Raw genomic sequence first — 21,201 nt, 5'->3', positions numbered from 1 at the left:
GCGGGGCGCGCGGGAAGGCGCCGTCGTTTTCACTCCGCGGGAGTCGGCGCAGGGCCGGTGAGGGCGGCCCGTGGCCGCGCAGAACAGGCGCCCTCGGAACCACGTTGTGGAGGGAGTCGCGGCTGGGGTGAAACGCCGGCTTTTTGGCTTCTCCTCGCTGGCCTAGTTCTGCCGACCTCCCTCGGAGCCGTTAATGAAACCAGACCGAGAGCCGAGCACTTGACACAGTGCCTCGGGATGGCTCCCAAAAGCCTTTCCCCTTTCATGTGGCTTCGCTTGTGCCCGCCACTTGTCTTGCTTTTATGGTTTGGATAATTTTTAAAAGGTCAAAGTATGTTTTGCTCTTTTTTTTTTTTTTTAAACTTGCTGGGATTTCATAACTGAGGTTTTAATTCTGATCTGATAACTTCTTTTATCGGTTGAGCTCTTGCTTATTTCCTGTTGACTTATAAGCATTTCTTAAAGTTAATTCTTGAGATATGAAGCTAATCAGCTTGTTCTCCCTGACTATTAGAATAATATCGGTGTTGTCTAAAATGGTTTTGATAGGGAGGGAGGGAGTGAAGAAGACTAGGATTATGTCTCAAAGAATGTATGGAATGTAGTGCATGTTTCATATCTGATGTCTGTAGTAAATATTATTCTGCTGTTTGTGTGTAAACTGTTTGTATAAAAGACCAAAACTAGCTCTGTACCTGAATGATCCTAGATTTGGAAATAAGTATTGTCCGGTAATTGAAACTAAAATAAAAATGTAGACTTACGCAAATTATTGGGAAACACTTCACAGAATATTCAAGGTTGGAAGGGACCTCTAGAGATCATCTAGTCCAACCATCCCGCTCGAGCAGAGCATTTGACCTCTTGAATGTTCCTATACAAGTTACCATATATTTGTATGGAATATAATTGGGAACTTAAGTGTGTTTAATATTCCGGGGTTGGAATGTGAGATGATTTCTTTCCCTTGTGCTTCTTGTAAAGTGCTTGCACACACGCACCTGAAAGGAATAAAGGGGTCAGCACAAGCGTGTGCTTCCTGGTTGCTTTTTGTGGCTTGCTTTAATGCAAGTCAACACACAGGTATGGATGAGAGAGGGGTGTGTGTATATAATATGTATATGTGTCCATATGTCTCTATATATATGGACATACACAGTTTAGATAATTAATGTTGTATTCTGAAAAATGGAGGAGCTGGGACTGGAGGCAGCTGTTGGGGAGAGATTTTGTTATTTACTTTATTTTTTTAATACTTTTTTGCCAGGCAGTAATTGAGTAAGTAACTTTCAGGTATGATGTTTACCTTGATTAAAGTGAACTTTACTTATTTTATCTAAATGCAAAACAAATACAGTTAGCTTTGTCTAATCTAGATGTTCTGTGAGATCTGCAGCTGCATTTCGTATTAAATCTCATATATGGCGATGGATTTGGCTTTAAATCAGTTGTGAGCTTAATTAGCATGGTAATATAAACTCTTTGTTAAATATTTATTATGTTACATCCCCAAATCTGCATGTTAGACTCATGAAGGTAGAAAAGGCCTGTTTCTCACTGCGGTGCATGACAAATCTGAAATGATAAGTGAAAGGTAGCAGGAAAGGAGTTATCAAGAACTAAGCAGTTAGGTGCAGAAATGTTTCATTATTATTTTCTTTTTTTTAAACTAGGTGAACTTTGTGGCCATCCAGAGTGTTCCCCTGTTTAATTCCAGTGTTCTCGTAGATACTCGTCAGACTATCACAGTCCTGTAAAATAACAGGTAAACCACACAAAAAGCACACAAAGCACTTGATTCACTATTTTTTTTGTGTCTGGGTTGGAAAAATAGGTTTCAGCAAGAGCAGTGGCCTTGGATTCTTGAAGAGCTTTCTTGTTGTGGAGGTGCTCGATGAAAGAAAGTGTGAAAGTGGTTGCAGAGAAAGCCAACAAGTGCGGAAAGGCAATGTCGGGTGTAGGGAAAATGGCATGAGACTGGATGAAGTCAAAAGATAAACAGTTTCATGCCTGAGAAATATCAAGCTCCAGAAAGTGAGATTTTTTTTTGCGTGTGAGATGAACTGCCACATGTCATAAAATGCTGTTAACAGCATGTTCTTTACTTGAGCTTTGATGGTAAAGTTAGTTTTTCTAGACTGCAGCCTTCTGTACAACTTCCTGTACAACTATAGAAAATTGTGGTTGTGTACCTATGTGTAGTTAGTGGCATTAAATTAATATAAGACTTGCAAATTTCTTATAGTTTGCATGCAGAATTGGAGCACAGGTACGAGTGGGAAAGGAAGGATATTACCAAATAGGAAGTTGTAAAGAAAATTTCCTCCTCCCCATGCAATCTTCTAAGAGTTGCTGCAGAGAACTATGTAGAAAACCGGTAAAACACAGTCTTTAAGTAGAGGCCTGGGGAAGCCACTTGGGCAATGATATTTCCGAAGCAAGGCATATGCACGCTCCATTTGATATTAACATTTAGGCCATTTAAAATGGGAACTAGACAAGTGATAGAATTTCACAAGCTAAGCTCAGTCATTGAAAGTGGAGAGGGGAAATTAGTGTAGAGTTTGAACTTTGAAATAATGGAAGTTAATTTATGTGGCATCTTAAGAGCATGTGTGCACACATACACACATGCACAAAACCCAGAAGTGCTTATTTGTTTTATTTTGTTAAAAGTAACACTGAAAATGTTATAAATACTGTTGGTTCAAAGTATTGGCCAAGTAGGGAAAAAGTTCTGTTTTGTTTTCCCCACACATATATTTTCACATATATTGCTCTGCCAGATTCAGGACAAGCCAGGATATCAGCAGTCAAATGTGAAAACAGAGTTGGTCTGAATCCCTCTCTGAATGTACTTCAGCTGCTCAGATAATCTTGTTTGGTGCTGTAGATGCTGAATAGCTGAAGGAGGCCCCTTGGTATTCAACAGCCCATTTGAGGGGAAAAAAAAAAAAGTCTTGTTCAAGAAAAGTCAATCTAAAATGTGTAAGATTGAGGATCTTGTTTAGATGCAGGAGACTAGATTCTGTGACACTCATTCCTTTAAACTGTTTTACCCTAGTTTGACCATTTAATGTACAAAAGCAGTGGATTCTCTTAATTGGTCCATAGTTGATCTATCTGAGATCATGAAGCCAAGGCTGCTATGTTGCTATTTACTAGTATTCTTTTTTTTTTTTTTTAGAAGTATATGTATTTTTAATTCGTCTTTGACACTTGCGTGTTCTGTATTGTGTTTTTAAAAGGAGGGGGGTGGACGACAGAGGTGCTTGGAACTACTTAATCTAGGTGCAGCCTTTCCGCAGCCCAGCGCTTCCATCAGGAGAGCAGGAGGTGTTCGCTTTGGGAAGGACAGTGCGCCAGGTGTTCTGTGTGCGCCTCAGGAACAGCAAGTTACTCCAAAATTGGAAGTCTGGCAGGGGTCACCAGTACGCGGCCAGCTCCTTGGCCTGCCACATCGCAGTGCACTGGGAAAAAGCTGTTTTGCTGCTGTGATGAATCACCAATTTCTTGAGCCTTAATCTTTTCTAACATTCATTTACTGCGAGGGCTGGGCTGGGCATGCTCGGGATCCTGTCAGTCCAGCTCCTTAATGGGTGATGTAAGTGATGTAAGGCCAAAGGAATCGGAGCTTCGGAGCTGAATGGCTCCCGCCTCTGCGCTTCTGCAGCGCTCTTGTTACTCACATAAGGCTCTTGTTGTGCTAGATTGCCTTTATGGTCATTTAAGAGTTCAGGGATACCTCAAGTTCCTCTGCGTGTGTATACGCATACATCTCTGGAATGGTAGCAAGTGGTGAGTTGGAATTGTTTGGGTTGTTAGGAACTTGCGCCTGAAATGTCTCTGTTGCACTCTCCTGATTGAAAATAGTCCATGCAAATCAGTGGCAGTAGAAAAACTTGGAAATTTTGCCTTCAGATAGTATCACTAGTTCACCTGGAGCTTGTTCAGGAACACTGCGTTTTGAGCGTAGTTGTAGACCGTATAAATTATTTTCTGTGGAACTTGCTCTTCAAACTGCTGTGTTTTTCGCAAGTCTGTTTAATACAGTATCACTTTACGTATAAATTGCTGAATTTCTTTCTGCGTGAATATCAGAGTTGTGTTGCCGGTGTTGATTCTCCCTCAGCTTCGTTCTGGCCTGTCTCTGCCAGCCTCTGGGAACAGCATCAGTGCAGAAGTGTTAATGCTTTATTGACAATATTCATCAGGCAGCCTTGAGTCTGGTCTGCTGGTGCTGGTTATGAATGTGCTTCATAAAAGTTGTACTTTTTGTTGTTGTAGTTCCCAAGTGTCTCTGCAGACTGAATGTTCTGTAAGCTGTTTTCAAGTATCTGGAATCAAGAGATCTCAGTGATCTGACAGGCAGTCTTGAGAAACAAGCTGTTAGTTAAATAGTAATTGTACTGATGAAAAAATATATATGCACTTCTTGATAAAATTCTAATGTCTGAAACTTAAAACATTTGGGAAGCCTTGAAGTGATGTCTAGGAGCTTTTTGGGCTTGTTCCCAGTCAGTGTTGGTATCCTGGAGCATTTTTTTGCAGGTTGTGATGCTGTCACTGGTTGCCCCACAACACAGTCTTATTCTCTTGACTGTTGTTCAAACAAGGAACTGATGAATCAACAGACCAATGTCCAAAGTAGTTTGCTTTTTCGTAGCCTGCTGCTGGACATTTGTGCTTAAATGTTTTGACTGGTGTCTGGTTCTTAGGTTATGAATTGAAAGGAGGATTGCAGAATATGTTAGGATATTGTTATGTTAACTCTGAAACCTGGAGTTTAGGAAAATTGCAAATTCTGTGCATACAGGCACATCTCCAAGTTTCATTCCCATTCAGTGTTGTTGTTACTCGATAGATAGGGACCGAAAGCGATCAACATGTTGCTGTTCAAAGCAGGAAGGCAAACAATTTGGGCAAAATACCATTGTCTGCTTTGGAACGTCTCCAAGATCTTAGGTCTCTATTCCTGTTCCTGTTAAAGCTTGTCCAAGTCCTTATAAGAGATGTCTCAAAGGCCAGGCAGGAGGGCTGTCATACAGAACCCCTTCTTTATTTTGTTACATGTTGTAATTTTCAATTTTATGTTGAAGTTCTTTCTTTAAACTGAGAAGATTCAAGATACTAATGGAGTAATTTAGGACTGTCTGTGCACAAATATTTTGACTTGAAAGAATTATTTTCCTTAAAGTCAAGCTCACGTATCAGAACGCTCTGTCCTTTAACATCTAGTCAAAACCTGAATTACCAGTCGTTTTGATTACAGTGATGCTTTGAGAGGTGGGGTGCTCTGATTGTGAACAAGCCCAAAGTAAATGATAGTTCTTCACATAGAAAAACTTTTACTTAGCTTTAAAGCACTGATTTCAGTGAAATTTGTGATAGAGGATGAGGGTTTGTATCAAAAGAGGAAGCAATAAATGATTGGATTATTTGGGTTAAATGTCTATTTTTGGCAAAGAGGTTAATGAAATAACCACCAGCAAAAAATTTACCTTCCTTTTTTACTGCAAACTCTTGAAGTTAAATGGTGTTTCTTCTGCAAGTAGTCTAAATTTCACTTCAGATTTGGTCCTAAATGTGTTTCAAAATGTAAGCTGAAACATTTCAAGTAAGAAAATTCCTTTCAAGCCATCTCAAAAGCAAACAACAGCAAAATAGTGACGGGAGCTCATCCTAGTTTGCATGGCTTGCAGAAAATACTGTTCATTAAAATAATATAATACTTGCTCCTCAAGGATTATTTTATACACTTTTATTGAAGGAGTAGTTGTTGTTACAACTTTTATTTTCAGTGCTGTCACTGTCGATGACTTATCTGGCTCAGGATGTGCCTCCCACCTGCACTCTGAAGAAGTGCACACGCTTTCCGCGCTCTTTCCCAGACCTTTCCTGACTGACGTTACATGATACCAGTGCTATGACGGCTGCCCTGTCTGTAGGCATCAAATCTTTCCTTTTTATTTGCTTTTAAATCTGAGGCCTTTGATTTAAGATTTCCATGAATTAAGCATTTGTTGTGCTTTAGCTGAAGATAAAAGAATTTGCCAAATAGACTCTGAAGCTGTGCATTTGTCTTAAATATCAATTCAAAGCACTAAATATACTAAATATTCTTGATACAATATTTGACCTAAGTTTGCTTAAGCAGAGCACTGATTGCAGGCTTAGACATGAAATCCAAATAGCAATGTGATAATTCTTAAGAAAATAGGCTTATTCAGACCCGTTGAAGAACATCAGAGACCTAACTTTGTTTGGAACTGCTGTAGTTATCAACCTTACAGTTTCAGGTAGTGTTTTCAGATTTGTCCTTCATGAAAACGCCGCGTTCTTGTGTCCCAGCTTCTGGAGTGTGGGGAAAAGGTCTGTCCACAAAATTCTGCGTAGCACTTCTGCATCTTCCTTGAGCCATCCTGCATAGCCCCACTGAGAGTTTCTGGCATTATGGTGGGATATCACCTGTCTCCTGGTTCGCTGTGAGGGAAAATGTCAGGATTGTGCTGGTAGACCAGGAGGAGGAACATCTAGTGGCTAAAAGGAGGAAGTTCCTGGGTCCCAGCATTGCTAAAGTGACTCCTAAGGCACAGCCCTGTCACTTCTTCCGTCTGCACCGGTGCCGAAACTGTTGCTGCCTTTTCATGCGTCGTGCCTTTTGAAGACTCAATTTCCCAGAAGAATTAAACAGGCAAAATACATTGACTGCTGCATCTGTATTAATCTGTTTCATTTTAATTATTTGAGAACTTCAGTTGTCTGAGAAATAAGCATGATCTGTGAGACAACAGGGCTGTTTACTGCGAGACAGGCACACCAGGAGACTGGGGTTTCGCTAGCTTTTCAGGTTTCACTATCATTTCAGGCTTCTAATAAGCAACTCGGACAGGAAGAAGGTTTCTATTCCATGTCAGAATCTGTTTAATGTTAGAATCAAAACTGCCTTTTAGGATGAATATGCAGCCCCTTCTATAATCTTTACTGCTGGATGTGAACTCTTAACATGGTGCATTGCTGCTTCCTTCAGCACTGGAAATTGGAGGAATTAATCTCTCCCACTTCCCTTCAACACTTGCTAGAAAAAAGTGAGATCAAGCCTGTTACACGGGGAGAGGGGAAGGCGATGAAGGACTTGTGTGATAATTCTTCATACGTACATGAGCTGATTGGAGATGAGGTCAAATGAGGCAGCCCGAGTGCCCACAGTGCACCCATCTGCTGGGATTCACATGTGTGTGAAAATGAAGAGGTCTGGCTTTATAGGAAAATTCAGAGGACTTTTATGTGTGTTTTTTTATATTCCTGTTAGTCTCATCACCTGGTGTCCTTTTGGCTTAGACGTGAAGCAACACAGGCTGAAGATAAGTGGATTTTCTTGCAAAGTTTCCGTTATTCTAAATAAATCAAAGTTTAAGAGTTTAAGCTGCCATCTGGCATTCTGAAAGTGTCTATTTAAAAGCAGTACAGAAATGAAAATAGCAGCAATATTTTTGAGATGCTCATAGTCACTGGTACTAATAGGTGTCCCTTCCTGCCCCATCTGCTTCAGGGCAAGATTTACAATTCCTTTAATTTTCTTTTCAACTCAATTTACAGCTTCCAGTCAGTCAGTTGTGTCTTGGTCATCTGCTGTGTGTGTGTACAGAGGTTGTGCAATTGCTAATTCATGTGACCGCAGAGCGAACAGGCAGTGCAGTTGGGGATGAATTAGATGAGTGTTGCATTCCACCGTACTAACATCTAGAAACAGCATTTTTTGCTGCTTTCTTTAAGCCTCCATGAAGTTAAAACTTCAATTTCTGCACCAGTAAACCATATTTAATATCTTGCATTACAAGTCTGGAATAGTCTCTGAAATTTTTATATCTAAAGTTAAGTTTTGGTTTTTAGAGAAAAATGAAATTAGTCAAGATCCACCCCAAAGTGTCTACAGTTAATATTTATGCAGTAGATAAGACGCTGAATTTAGAAATTAATATAAATATTAATCTCTAAAAATTGCTTATTTGAATTTGCTTTGATTTCTGTTTGTTGATCAGAATCCCATTGCCCTGGGCCCTGTGCAAACACAGACTGTTGCCTCATAGCTTAGTTAAGGCAGAGAGGTAAAGGCAGTGGGGTAGGTATGTTACATGATGTGGATCTTAGTAATGGGTTAGCAGAGTGAGTTGCTGCCTTTGGGTAAAAACCTCTGGTTTTGTGTCCATAGGAACTATTTAAAAAAATATATCTTTTGAAAGGAGGGAGTTTCCAACTCATTCCAAAGTTTTTGTTAATCCACGCTAAGCCTAAACCTGACTGTCTTTGGGCTTAGCTCTTATTTAGTCCGGCTGTTTTTAGTGATGGTACAAAATGCCCCTCTTCTGCAGCTCGTGAAACGCACGTGGTCTCCTCTGCACGGCTTGGAAGCCGTGGCGGGTGTCGCAGGCTGCGCAGGGCGCTCCAAGCCTGCCCTGCTCTGGGTGCTCGCAAGGCCGCCCGCCCGCCCTTTGCTCGGGCTGCCCCAGGCTCTATGTTTGAGTGCAGAAGAGAGGGCAGCAGCTCTCACTGACGTGCTCCTTTGCCCTGTGCCTTGGTGCTGCTTCCAGCCGGGACTCCGTTTGTGGAAATGCTCTTGCCGTCTCTGCCGGGTGCCCGAGAGGAGCCGCCTGGGCTCTTGGCAGGGCGAGAGGAAGAGCAGCAGTGGCGGCAGTGAGGGGGGCTCAAGCCCTGGCATTTCACCCGGAGCTGCGGCCCTGACTGCAACGCTGCTGCTGCCGAAGGTGTTTCCTAGAGAACAGCAAGGAATATTCATGGCAGTGTTGCAGCTTGCTGCGTTTCTATTCTACTTGGAGGTAGGCGTGTGCGTGCAAACGGTACCAGCGCAGCACTCTGTAGAATGAGGACTTGTTGAAATTTATTTTGCTTCTGCCCTTGATGGTCATGTTTTCTGTCTAGGAACAATAAAGAGAGAGACTGGCGGTGGGGAGGTTGCAAAATGCTCGTGAATCTAATTGAAAGTGAGCAGTGGAGTTTCCTGTGTATGCTTGTAGATTTGGTAGGCCATGGGAATGAATGTGGAATTTGTGCTGCTGCAGTAGAAGAGCTTCAATGGGGACCAAAGTCCCAGCTTTTCAAAGGGGCACAGGGTTGTGTGGATGAGGTGGAGAATGACTGGCGATGCTTCCTGTGAACTTAACATTTCACCTCATTTCAGAAGTGTCAAGGTCTGGCTAACAGCTTTAACCCTGCTATTTGTAGCTTTGCTATGGTTATATATAAAGAAGAGAGAGGAGTGTATTTGAATTAACAGATTAGTATTTTTTTTGAAATTGCCACCTGACAAATGGGTGTTGAATACAACATATAGGAACTATGATGGAATAAAACACGTGTCTCCTGGATGACCTGCAGGGTGTGTGTGCTGTTAGTGCACTTAAGGTGAGGAAAACAAGTTTGTGGCTTTGTGCTGGATGTGCTGCATACAGCAAGCCCAGGTAATTAATAAGCTCTTCTTTTTAATGTTACATGTGCCAGTCCTCGGCCAGGAAAGTGCTGCTTCAGGTTTGGAAATTGAGAGCAAGTTGTAAGCAAGCAGAGAAGTCACGACACTACCGCGTGTATCTTCGAGCCACTAGGTGTTCTTCTCTGGTACAAAAAAGTTTTCTCTGCCAGTTATTCCTGGTTTGATGGGTACTCTCAGCATTCTTAACTGGCAGGATTTCTTGGATTCTGTACCCCGGAATGGGGTAACGCAGCGCGGTGCTGCGGGGGTCGACCAGTGTGGTGTTTGAGTGGGCATCTCATAGCTCCTGTGCATCAGTTACCTTCTTGGTGTGCAGGATGACCACAAGCAAGCTGGGCAAAGCCTTTTATAAATAAATATGGATGCTGTATTTCCTTTTAAAAATACAGTGGATAAAAGACTTGAAAACACTATTGAGGGTTGTTTGCTGGGTAGGGTCATCCCCTCACCTTGTGTTGAGACCTTCCTTCCTAGTGTTTGTGATTAGGTGATTGAATAAATTAGAGCAAGTCTAACTTTATCCCTCCACCCCACTCCCCGTTGGATTTTCTTTCGAATGAAAGACTGACTCACCCCCATATTGAGTACTTTACCAAAATCAGGTTTCTTTGGTATTTTTTCACAGTTGATGAGTACGTTACTGCTTGGTATCTCTTGGACAACGACTGTAACCCTCTGAACTTCTGGGCTAGTAGAGCATTCAGTTCCAGGCTGCAGCTCCACTGCGTGTGTTCGTGTGTGGATCAGAATCAGGAAGTGATTCTTGCACTTGCAAAGCCTAATCCGGACATGTTCAGTAGATCTTTAAATAAGAAAATCCACTATTTCTCTTCTTTTCAGCCATTTTTAGAGGAAAAATTACAAAATTTGAGGAGATGGTTAACGATTCCAGAAGTCGGACTGTTTTGGAAGCAATCGACCTGATAAAACAGGAGGTTTTTTTAACAAAACTTGTTTATTAGTAACACAGCAGCAGCTTTAAACTCCCAGAGCCAGTGTTTGCTAGTACTGAATAGCAAAACCACGCGGCGTTAGGTGACTCCCAGGTGCGCTGGGTTTCCTGCTCAGGCCGGCTTGCCATGGGGTGCCCCGTGTTTGCCAGGCTGGGGGCTCAAACTCCATCTTCCTGGCAGGGCTGGAGCTGAAGCAAATCGGGCTGCGCCTGCTTGGGTTTTGGGGAGAGCCCCCGGAGCCGGTCGTGCGGCGCCCGCCCAAACATTCCTCTGGCAGCCGCCGCCGCCGTCTGGGCACGCGGTCAAGCTAAGCTCCGGGGATGAAACTTTCAACTTTTCCCCCTGCTGTTCAGAGAATCAGCAGTTAAACAAACCGAGCCCTGTGCCGCTTTTTAAAATAGCAGTGCTTTTGGTATCTGATTTCTGTGGACACATGTTGGGACTAAACGTTTATGTCACTTTTTAAGTGCCGTTATGTAATACAGGGCTTTTCTGCACACACAGAATGGCGGTTGTGGAAATCACCGCAGAAAAATGTGTTCTCCTGGGCCGCTAGATTTCTCTTTCATGGGTATTTTGTCTGCTGTGATAATGTAACCACTTAATATTATATTTCATTTTAAATAATACAACCATTTGATATGTTACTTGTTGTATCTACTGCTCTGGAAAGAGTGAGCTCCAGTTTTGAAAGGGAAGATGGGAATCCGTGATGCCCTTTGAGCTCTGTTGCAGCGCCCTGTGAGGCCCATCAAAATGATTAATCTTTGTAAGAGTCTCTTGTTTCCTTGTCATTCCCCCGCCCTGTGAAATGCTAACACTTGTCCCATGCTGTGGGATGAGGCTGCAACTCCAGTATTAGCAGCTGAAATTTTGCTGTGAAACCTTACTAAAACAGCCACGGGGTTAAAATGATGAGCTCCTATTTGTATCCTTTTTCAGAACATTAACATGGAGGAAACCCCTGCAACCCTTAAGGCTTAGGATGTATTTTTTTGTTTCTCCTTGCTGATGTTCTGAGCTTAAGTTCTGTCCTGCACCTTTGTTAGAAGCTTTGCCTGGGTTTACAGCAGTTGACTCTAGACACTTTGCATAGGCCTTGGGTATTCACAACACTTGTGGAATCGAATTTTTAAAAAGGTAAAGTTTGCCCAACATGAGCTAACGTGTGAAACTTGTGCTTTTGGAAGAGGCATCTGTTATTCTCATATCGGCTCTGGCGTTACATCTCAAGTCATCCTGTAGTCTGAACACTGTTTCGGGTATTGTTCAGAGGAGCATAAGGCTCTGGCTGGTGGTAAATGAGGAAAACTGAAGTTGCGATTAAATAATTTCCATTCTCTGTTAAATATCCAGTTTCTGTTAAAACTATGCCAAGGGGGCTGTATTATCTTTGCCAGGTGCTGGAACTAGTTTCGAAGCTGAAATCGGGTGGTTCTGATTTCTTCTGCCAGGGTGTTGTCGTTGCTTAGGGATAGATGAGGGGATGAAAGGTGGTGAGAAAGTCTCCTATCTCTGCCAGTAGAGAGGATTTCTGGCCTGCATCTGGAAGCTTGTTATGAGGCTTAAGTTAACAAGTGCACCTCTGTTTTGCAAACATTTAGGGCTTTCTCATGTTACTGGAAGTATATTTCAGTGTTAGCCTTGTGAAAACTTCATCTTAATCTGTGTTTAAAGTATCTAAAATGTTTGTGAGAAAGAGTTCTGCCTAAAGCCAAGCTCGACTCTATTTTTGTTTGTGCTTGCTGGAAGAGAAGTGAAAAGATCTTTTATTCTGGTGAGCTTTTTGTTTTACGGTGGTGCTGTTTGCCGTGCTAAAGTTAGTTGTCAGCACTTGCATTTATAAATCTCTTTTTAAGGGCTGATTACTCTGGCCTGAAAGTTGGCAGGCAAGATCTCAGCCCCAGAGCATTGTTTTGGGGCTTGCATGTTTTTAAATAACAGATCTCTTTGGCTGGTTTGATAGAGGGAATGCTGCTCCTCCTCCTCCTGCGACTCGAAATAGCAGAACAGACCACATAAAAACAACTTTAGACTAGGAATTAGAAAAATTAGGGACGACTTCTAATAAAAGCAGAGTGGGGAGGTAGGGGCACACACAGGGCTGGGTTTGCTTTAGGTTTGTTTTCTTGGGCCTGTATTGAAAGTCTTTCCAGGTGGTTTCCTGGAAACACCTGGAAAATACAGACAAACAGTATCTTTCATTGCCTGGTGTGACAATCCAGCAGTTGCCTCTTCCCAGCTGCTTGCAGGGTTGGGGGTACCTGTATACAGCTGTACCTATTCCATGACGGGTGCCTTTTTTGTGTGCAGCAGCTTCTAAAATCCTGGTATTCTTCTAATAGGACTTGCTTTAAAATGCCTGTCTGTAAAAATAAATAAATAAATCGTGGTGTCAGCTTTGTGCCCTAAAAGTTCTACTCATGTGAAGCTGCCTGTGGCTGTTGGAGAGGGAAATGCTGGAGTGGAGGCTGCCACCCTGGCTCGTGCAGTGCCTGGAATAAGCTGCTGCTGCCCGGGGAGGTCCTGGGGAGGAGCTGATGAAAAACAACCGTGTCAGTGCGCACTTCCCCTACCCTACCTTGGCTATCCTAGCACACTGAGCAGTGCCCTATATTTCCATATTTGGGGGGATAATAAGGGCTTCATGGTTGAATGTCTTTTTTTTTTTTTCTCTTCTTAAGAAACATTTTCACCTATATTTTGAGAGACTTAAGCGTTGTGCCTCTTTACAATCCAAGGTCACATAGTTTGTTTTGATAAGCTTGAGCAAAATCCATTTAGCGCTGCTTGGATTAGGCTGTCCGGGAAGCAAGTATTTTCATGTCACAATAACTTCACAATGTTCACGTAAAGTATCTGAAATTATTGGACTTGACTAATAACTGTGACGCCCAAACGGCAAGCCAGCAGCAAAAATAAGGCTAGTGTATGTGTTTTCAAAATTGCAATGATATATAATGTTACAAAATCATAATTGCATGCTTCATAATAAATTCATAAATGTGGGCCACTGTGCAGAATGTGACTAGACATCATCTGAGGGAGGCGTGCATGTCTCTGGACCTGCATGCTGTAGACGAGGGATCTTTAAAAGCCTATTGAAAAGACTGTGTACTTCTGGTATTTTTAACAGTTGAAAACTAAAAATACGCTAGTTATTCTACTGCAGTATTAGTGTCTGTATATCGAAAATGTCTGACTTGTGTTTTCTTAAGCCTCCTCCTTATTACAGCAATAAGTATCCAGGGATACAGTTACCAATTTGCTATTTTAACTATTAAATTAGCATCAAAACAGGATCAACTGTCTTATCGACTATCAGTCCTGAGTTGTAGTTACTAGTACTGCCAGATACTGATTCCTACCCCTATACCTGAGCTTTGGAATAAGGATAGCTACAGTAATATCATAATGAAAAGCTTGCTGAAGAATATCCTATGAACAGAGCCCTTAATAGTTCACAATTAGCACTGCTTATTCTCCAAGTACTTTATTTTCTGATACGAGAGTCCCAAAATCCTGGTGTTTTATGATTTGGGGAACAAGCAGGTGGCAGGTTTGTAGTGACGGGGTCTCTGTAACCACCACAGCAGTCGCTTTAGTGCCTAATTACAGCCTGACACTGGGGACTTTGCAGCCTAGGGACTTGTAACAGCGAGATGCACTAAATGAAGGCTGCAGAGGAAGCCCCTTCTGCTTTGGGCTTCCACTGTGGCTTTCTTGCTTGCAGAATGGCAGTAATTCATCATTACCAGAAGCTCAGGACCTACAGGGCAGGTTGAACATCCTCTTTAAGGATCGTCTCTTTTGAGAGCCATTTTGATGCTGAGTGATGGTAATGCATCTTAAGTGGGTTTGACCTAATGGTTATTAAAGAAACAATAACTTGTTGGTAGGCAAGTGGATTTAGGTGTGATGTATGTTATGACAAAGCTCTGTGACTAATAAGAAGCCGATTATTGGTCTGAGTAATCCAAATAAAGCCACGTAGAGTTCATCTAGATCTTGGCTGAGAGTCTCATGTAATCTCACCTGAAGGACTTTGGGAGAGCAGGAGAATGATGGGGTTTCTTATTGTAGCTTTAAATTCCTTGGACTGGCCACCAGTAAGGTGCGCGTTGCAGCCCGGTGCTGCCTATCAAGTTGGCTGATGTCTTGTCTGCTCTCAATGGAAATTAATGATTTAGCTGCATGTTCTTGAGGGCCTGTCAGCAAGTGCTTTAAAGGGCATGTGTGTAGTGGAACTTTACTCTTGTTTGTTAGAATCACCTGATCTTGGCTGTTTTCCTTCTGTAATCCATGGCTTTGCAAAGTACTGGGCTAACTGCATAGTTCGGAGCATGGGAGAGGCTTATTCCAAGGAGAAATGCTGAGTCTAGACAGAAATGAATAAGAAAAGCAGGTACCATATGGGGATGCAAAGAAGCTCATTGACTTTGATTTGGGGACCAAATTGCAAAGCAGGTGTCATTATTAGCAGAGTTGAGCTTGGAGATCTGGGCTGATGTTCTGCACAAGGTTAGCCTGAAGAGCAGTGTAGATGATATATAGTGATAATGAAACATATAAGAGGTTTTGCACTGCTTTTAGAAAACTAGAAATCCCAAAATGTTGAAGGCCCAGAAGAATTGCTATAAGGAACGTTCATTCCACCAGGAGCTTGGACAACTGCTTTGCTAATGTGCACGCAGCTTCCTATGTGTGAATTGGAATAAAAGAGCATAGCTATTGATGTTTACTTGTTTCCATGCTGAAGGTATTTCTTTATTATTTAATGAAATAATCCCAGATGATTTCCAGGGTTTCTGCTCATTGGATTGTGTGTAACCGCACGTGTATAACACTCCCTGTATGGATTTTTATATATTCAGCTTCATTTCTCCCTTTCTTGAACAGGTCCCATTCCAGGGTGAGTGGCAGCGTGTTACTCGTGAAAACCTGAGCGTGTAACGGTGACACAGTGCATGTGTTTTTCTAAAAAATATGGGGGTTTGTGCTGAAATAGTGTGTAGTGAACACCAACTATTATCTGAGAATGTAGTCCTGTTTGGGATTTTGTGATACTTGTTTTTCAACAAAGGCAAGTGCAGGGTCCTGCACTTGGGGAGGAATAACCCTGGATACCAGTACAGATTAGGGGTGGACCTGCTGGAGAGCAGCCCCGCAGAGAGGGACCTGGGTGTCATGGTGGATGACAAGTTGACCATGAGGCAGCAGTGTGCCCTGGTGGCCAAGAAGGCCAACGGGATCCTGGGGTGCATTAAGAAGAGCGTCTCCAGCAGGTCGAGGGAGGTGATCATCCCCCTATACACAGCTCTGGTAAGGCCACATCTGGAGTACTGCATCCAGTTTTGGGATCCCCAGGACAAGAGGGATGTGGAGCTACTGGAGAGAGTCCAGCGCAGGGCTACCAGGATGATCAGGGGCCTGGAACATCTGTCCTATGAGGCAAGGCTGAGGGAGCTGGGCCTGTTCAGCCTGGAGAAGAGGAGGCTGAGGGGGGACCTGATCAGCGTAAATACCTCAAGGGAGGCAGTGAGGAGGAGGGGGCCGGCCTCTTTTCAGTGGTGGCCAGCGATAGGACTAGAGGAAACGGCCGCAAGCTGAGGTACCAAAAGTTCCACAGGAACTTAAGGAAACATTTCTTGACAGTGAGGGTGACAGAGCCCTGGAACAGACTGCCCAGGGAGGTTGTGGAGTCTCCTTCTTTGGAGATCTTTAAAACCTTCTTGGATGCAGCCCTGTGCCACGTGCTCTAGGAGACCCTGTGTGAGCAGGGGGTTGGACTAGATGACCTCTAGAGGTCCTTTCCAACCTTAAGCATTCTACGATTCAACAACATTGGCAAATATCATTCCTGTCTTATGAATTACTCCATAATACAGGCATTCCAGTTGGATACTTTTGAATGTATTAAATCAGTTGTATGGAAGAGTCTCTTGCTTTTGTTCATTTTGAAATTTGATGTAGAAGAGAGAGCAGTAGAGGCCATAATGCCACAGAGTAAAGATCTGCTATTAACCCCAGCGTGCTGGAATTGTGTAGAACACCTTAATAGGCACTTGTGCTGCTAAGGATTTGAATTGTGCTGTTCATCCTCCGTGTGCTGTGAATTAGTCATTTGTTTTAGGAGACAGCACAGATTATCTTCCCAAACCTGAGTGAAGCAATTAAATTTCTCTCACATGATGATGATATAGATGCAGCCCTAGAATTTCTGGGGTAATAAGGATGTTACAACTCATGGTCACCTCCCCTTTTTTTTTTTTTTTTTAAGGATCAGGTATCTTTTAAAATAATGACATTAGAGGATGATCCTCAAGTTTCAAAGCTAATTTGCTGTCAGATATTCCAGATACTTTTCTACCTGTCTAATCAAATGAAGTAGCATTTCAGGATGATGGAGCAGAACAACTTCGTTGAGCGTTACTAATACAGTAGAACTGTTTTAACATGCTGCTTAATTTGCTAAGATTAAATGATCGTCATAGTAGTTGTAAAACATAGAAGTGTGTTTGTGACTAGGAATGCATCTTAACAAATCAAGAAAAATGTCTACTGAGTGGTATAAAGGAGGCATGGTTTGAAAAATAATCTGCATAATGAAGGTGGGAATCAAATGAAACTTTCCCTGTGGAATTTCCCTGCCTTGTGTGACAGCAAGTATTCTGCCTGCTCTTCATCTCGCCAGTCCCTGGCCAGCCTGCTGCTGGAAATAGAATGGTGTACAAAGTTGTTTTATCCTTGTCCTATATCATAACATTTCCCTTAACTGTGTGGGGTGCAAGTTTGCTGAAGCTTTGGCATGAATCACCATGGTGCTTTTTTTGAATAGTTCTAAATGTGTGAAGTTTAAACAACTACTTATGGAGTCTTCTGTCTTATTTCTGTAGCTTACAAAGGTGACCAGTAAAGTTCTCTCTGAGCAGCCAAGAAGCAGACAGCTCATGACTTCTGATCAGGACACTAAAGTTGTGGCTGAACCGCAGGTGCAGCAAGTACAAGAAGTTAAAGACGGTTCTCATCTAGTAAGTATTATCATAATTACATATTCCTCTACTGTATGTGTGCATGAGACAGTTTCTAGTATGCCTTAATCAAAACTGTATCTCAAATATTATAAGACAGTTAATTTATTGTATTGCAACATAAAATGCCAAGTTAGAGCTTTTAAACATCTCCATCCATCTCTAGTAGAGATTCAAACATGTTTTTTTTCAGCCTGACAGGGAATAAATGACAAGTTACAGGAATTTGTGCTCCTGTAGGAGAACAAAAGTTTTTAGACTGTAGGATCTGCAGGACCAATCTTGAGTTAGATTCTAGCTTGCTTAGGTTGACCTGTGAAGCATTTTCTGAACAGGAAATGCTCTTGGCATGTATCAGTAATTGTAAAAAACCATAAACCCGCAAAATAGGAAATTGCGTTCTGTAACAGGAATTTTGCTTAGTCATTTCTGGCAGATGGTGTGTGCTGGTCCTGTGCTACTGTGTACAGGTCCTACAGTGGCAGGGCTTCATAGGAGATGTTACAAGCAGCTTTTCAGCAGACTGAATACTCGTGTTGTGCGTAAGCTCCTAGCAGTGTGCTTTCATGTTTGATCACTTCCTAGCAGTATACTTTCATCTTTGATCATTTTTAGCATGTTGTGGGGGAACATGACCCTTTGGCCATTTGGAGGGGTTTCAGCCTGTGTTCTACTAGACACTTGCAGTCAGTGCTATCCGTTATCAAATCCTTCTTGCTTAAACTCACCTTGTTACAGTCACTGGGGAGCATTGCACCAAACACGTCAAACTTGTGCTTTGTTTTTCTTTGCTAATCCAGCCAGTATTTTCCCTTTTCCCCCCAAAATATATTGACATTCAAGGATCTCTACACTTCCGTTGTTTTCAGACATTCAACAATTTTAACCTGATGGTGATGGAGGCAGCCAATTCTTCTAGCCAACAATATCTGTCAGAATAGGAATATGTCTGCCGTTTAATGCCAGTGTCATTTGATCTCCAGTGTAGTAGGCTGATTCCCAGCCGCCTTTCCTCAAGGGTTTCTATAGATTTTCTGTAACTTGACGTGCAAGCAGTGCAGTAAATTGAGTAAAGTAGGAGCCATCAAATTGAAGAGGCTCCTGAATTCCTTGGTAATTTTAGCTTACACTCGCAAACAGGGGGTAGATAACATTAGGAAACACAGCTTCTTAGCTTTCTTAAAACTAGGGCTTCTGTGTACTGGTATTTGGTGGGTTTGTATTTGTTTCCTAGAAGCAAGCTTTGTCACTTCAGGTGTCATCTGTCATTGGATTCTTTTTTATCCTCGTTGATAATTATTCGTTGTGAGAAAGCCCTGGTCCAGCCAAACTTGGAAGAGTCAGTGTTTGAGCAACGTTCAGCTTGCTCTTTACTCACTTTCTGGTGGTGTTTTGCATTAGTGCAATTTGCTGCTGGGGATTTGAGGTTACCCTCTGAGGAAAGAGGCCAAGACCCAAATTCCACTGCCCAGTTGGCTTTGTGCTAATGACCTGTCTGTGCCCTGCAGGAGTGACCTAGTCTTCAGTTCTGAAGGCACAGGCTTTTTCCTGGTGCACTGATCCTAAACTCTTGCCCTTTCATACCTGCCTTTGATTAATATGTGGTTTCTCAAATAACTATTCCAACAACCAAAGGATTTTCTTCCTTTGGTTGAGACAAAGACCTGATTTGGAAACTACCAATTGTGTGGGGGTGTTTTTCTTCTCCTTTGAAATTAAGCTTTAGGAGGGATTCCTGTCACCAGGTGACAACAGTTTCTTCAAAGGCTGGTGTTTTGCAGCGGGCACTATTACTGTGGCCCTTTGTAGACCTTGCTCTGCAGTGGTGATAAGAGTATTGCCCACAATCTGTTTAATCCATTATCAGGTGATATCCTGGGCTTCTGTTAATGGGAATTTGAACTTGTGTGGTTTGTTGGCTTTTGCCAGCTCTTGTAGACAGTGCAATTCCACTTGCAGTCAACTTGATTGATACTTTTCTCATGCTGAGGACTGACAAACCAGAAGAATTAGGATGGAAACTAATGAACTTCCTAAAAGGTTTTTCATAAGAGATTACAGGGAAGGATGCCTTGGCTTTAGAGCTCCTGAGCTAAGCCTGAGTGCTCTCAAATTCTTTTGCAAACCATTTGAGAATGATTCTGGCAGAGAAACCAAAGGAAACCAGATTTGCTGGTTTAACCTGGAACGCTGTATAATAGTTTTGTGAAAATTTAGTATAACCCATAATCCTTAGATCATTTACAGTACACAATATTATAGTATGTGCCAACTAAGACTTTAGCAACAGTTTAAAAGTGTGATTTGTTAATTCAAGACATTGTGAATTGCGTAATATAAGAAATGAGAGGATTAGACCTTAATCTGAGTACATTCAGGATCCTTAAGCATCAATACTTAAATGTACATATAGAGCACAAGGAAGATGGTGAATAGTTCTGCAGGTTCAGATGGCTTAATATTAATTGATCATAGTTTAATGTGTAAAATACCTCTCCTTAAACTTTGGCAATCCACTTAACCGTGGTGTGTTAGAGGGACAGTGAAACAACCTGAGCAGCTGTTTCTGCAGCCTGTGGTAGTGACGTGGTGACATCTCTGCCTGTGGCAGGGAGGGCACCGGGTCACTGCCTCCCTGTTGGGTGATCTGTGGGGCTTGAGGAGCCGTTAGGTGCTTGACTTCCCTTTAGGAAAAGGGGAAACAAAGTTCAATGTCAGAAAATTGAAAGAATTGTTTTGACTTGTGCTATGGGAACTTAAAAGCTGGACTGCATTTCAAAACCAGCATTTGTAGATCTGCAGCGTAAACCTTTACTCATTTATGAGATTGATAGGCACCTGCAGAAATAAAAGCGGACTTGCAGGTACACTGTTAAGAAGCACATTGACTTTTGGCCTCCTGCTTAGTTGGGGGCAGGAGGTAGCACTTTCATGTCTTTAAAATTTTATCTTTATGCAGTAAAGCCTTGCTTTGGGATGGCTTTATTTGAGGGAGCGGGAGCCTGGGCAGGCTCGGAGCGTGTGGGAATGCGGGAATGTGCCCTGGTGCCTGACGAGACGAGCGGGGAACCCTCAAGGTGCAGCTGCTGGACGAGGCTCTCGCCCGTTAGCAGGATTGCTGGGGAGAGCCAGGCAGGGTGGACTCTGCCCTGGCCTCTTCAAAGGCACTTTGCTCCTCTCTCAAAAGCCTTTCTCTCCTCCTGTAGTTAATAAGTTAAATCACAGAGGGGAAATGGCACTGTTTATACCTGGTGAGAGCTACAACTTTGCAAGTATTCATGTGACTTAACGCCGACGAGAAAGTTGAATTTGTTTGCTTATGGCAGTTCTTAAGAAAAAATATTATAAACACCCTTCTTCCCCTTTTCCCTGCACTTTGTTCCAAGGAAAACTAAAGAAAGGAGTAACTTGGCATAGCTTTAAATCTGAATCAAGCTGGATACAGGTGTATTTGAATAATTTAGTCCCGGGAGAGAATTAAAAGAATGCAGCAGATGGCAGCAATGATGCATCAGACTTCCTATCCTTAAGAGCATTATATCTGCGGGGACCTGGGATGCTTCACGTGCTGGGTGAGCTGGGGGCGGGTTACTCTGCAGCTCTGGAGCAGACTACGGAGGGGACGTTTCCCCAGCCAGCTCAGCAGCCTTTCACTGGCCAGAAGATGGGTGTCAAAGCAGCGTTTCCTCTGAAGCAGGGGCCTTGCTCA

At 42.5% G+C, this 21,201-nt stretch overlaps 1 protein-coding gene across 2 annotated transcripts in view; it reads left to right on the top strand.

The window, feature by feature from the left end:
- The first annotated feature begins 1,685 nt into the window (after positions 1-1,685).
- The window catches only part of LARP4B (La ribonucleoprotein domain family member 4B), a 49,423-nt gene continuing 29,907 nt past the window's right edge, over positions 1,686-21,201 (top strand). For both annotated transcript variants that reach the window (XM_026035667.1, XM_026035666.1), the window contains exons 1-2: positions 1,686-1,765; positions 17,358-17,492. In XM_026035667.1, coding sequence (XP_025891452.1) covers positions 17,412-17,492 — 81 coding nt within the window. In that variant the 5' untranslated portion in view covers positions 1,686-1,765; positions 17,358-17,411. The remainder of the gene's footprint in view (positions 1,766-17,357; positions 17,493-21,201) is intronic.

This window comes from Nothoprocta perdicaria, unplaced genomic scaffold, assembly GCF_003342845.1.
Source record: "Nothoprocta perdicaria isolate Ctin4 unplaced genomic scaffold, notPer1 scaffold_164, whole genome shotgun sequence".
Lineage (NCBI taxonomy): Eukaryota > Metazoa > Chordata > Aves > Tinamiformes > Tinamidae > Nothoprocta > Nothoprocta perdicaria.
This window is presented reverse-complemented; position numbering and strand designations above follow the sequence as displayed.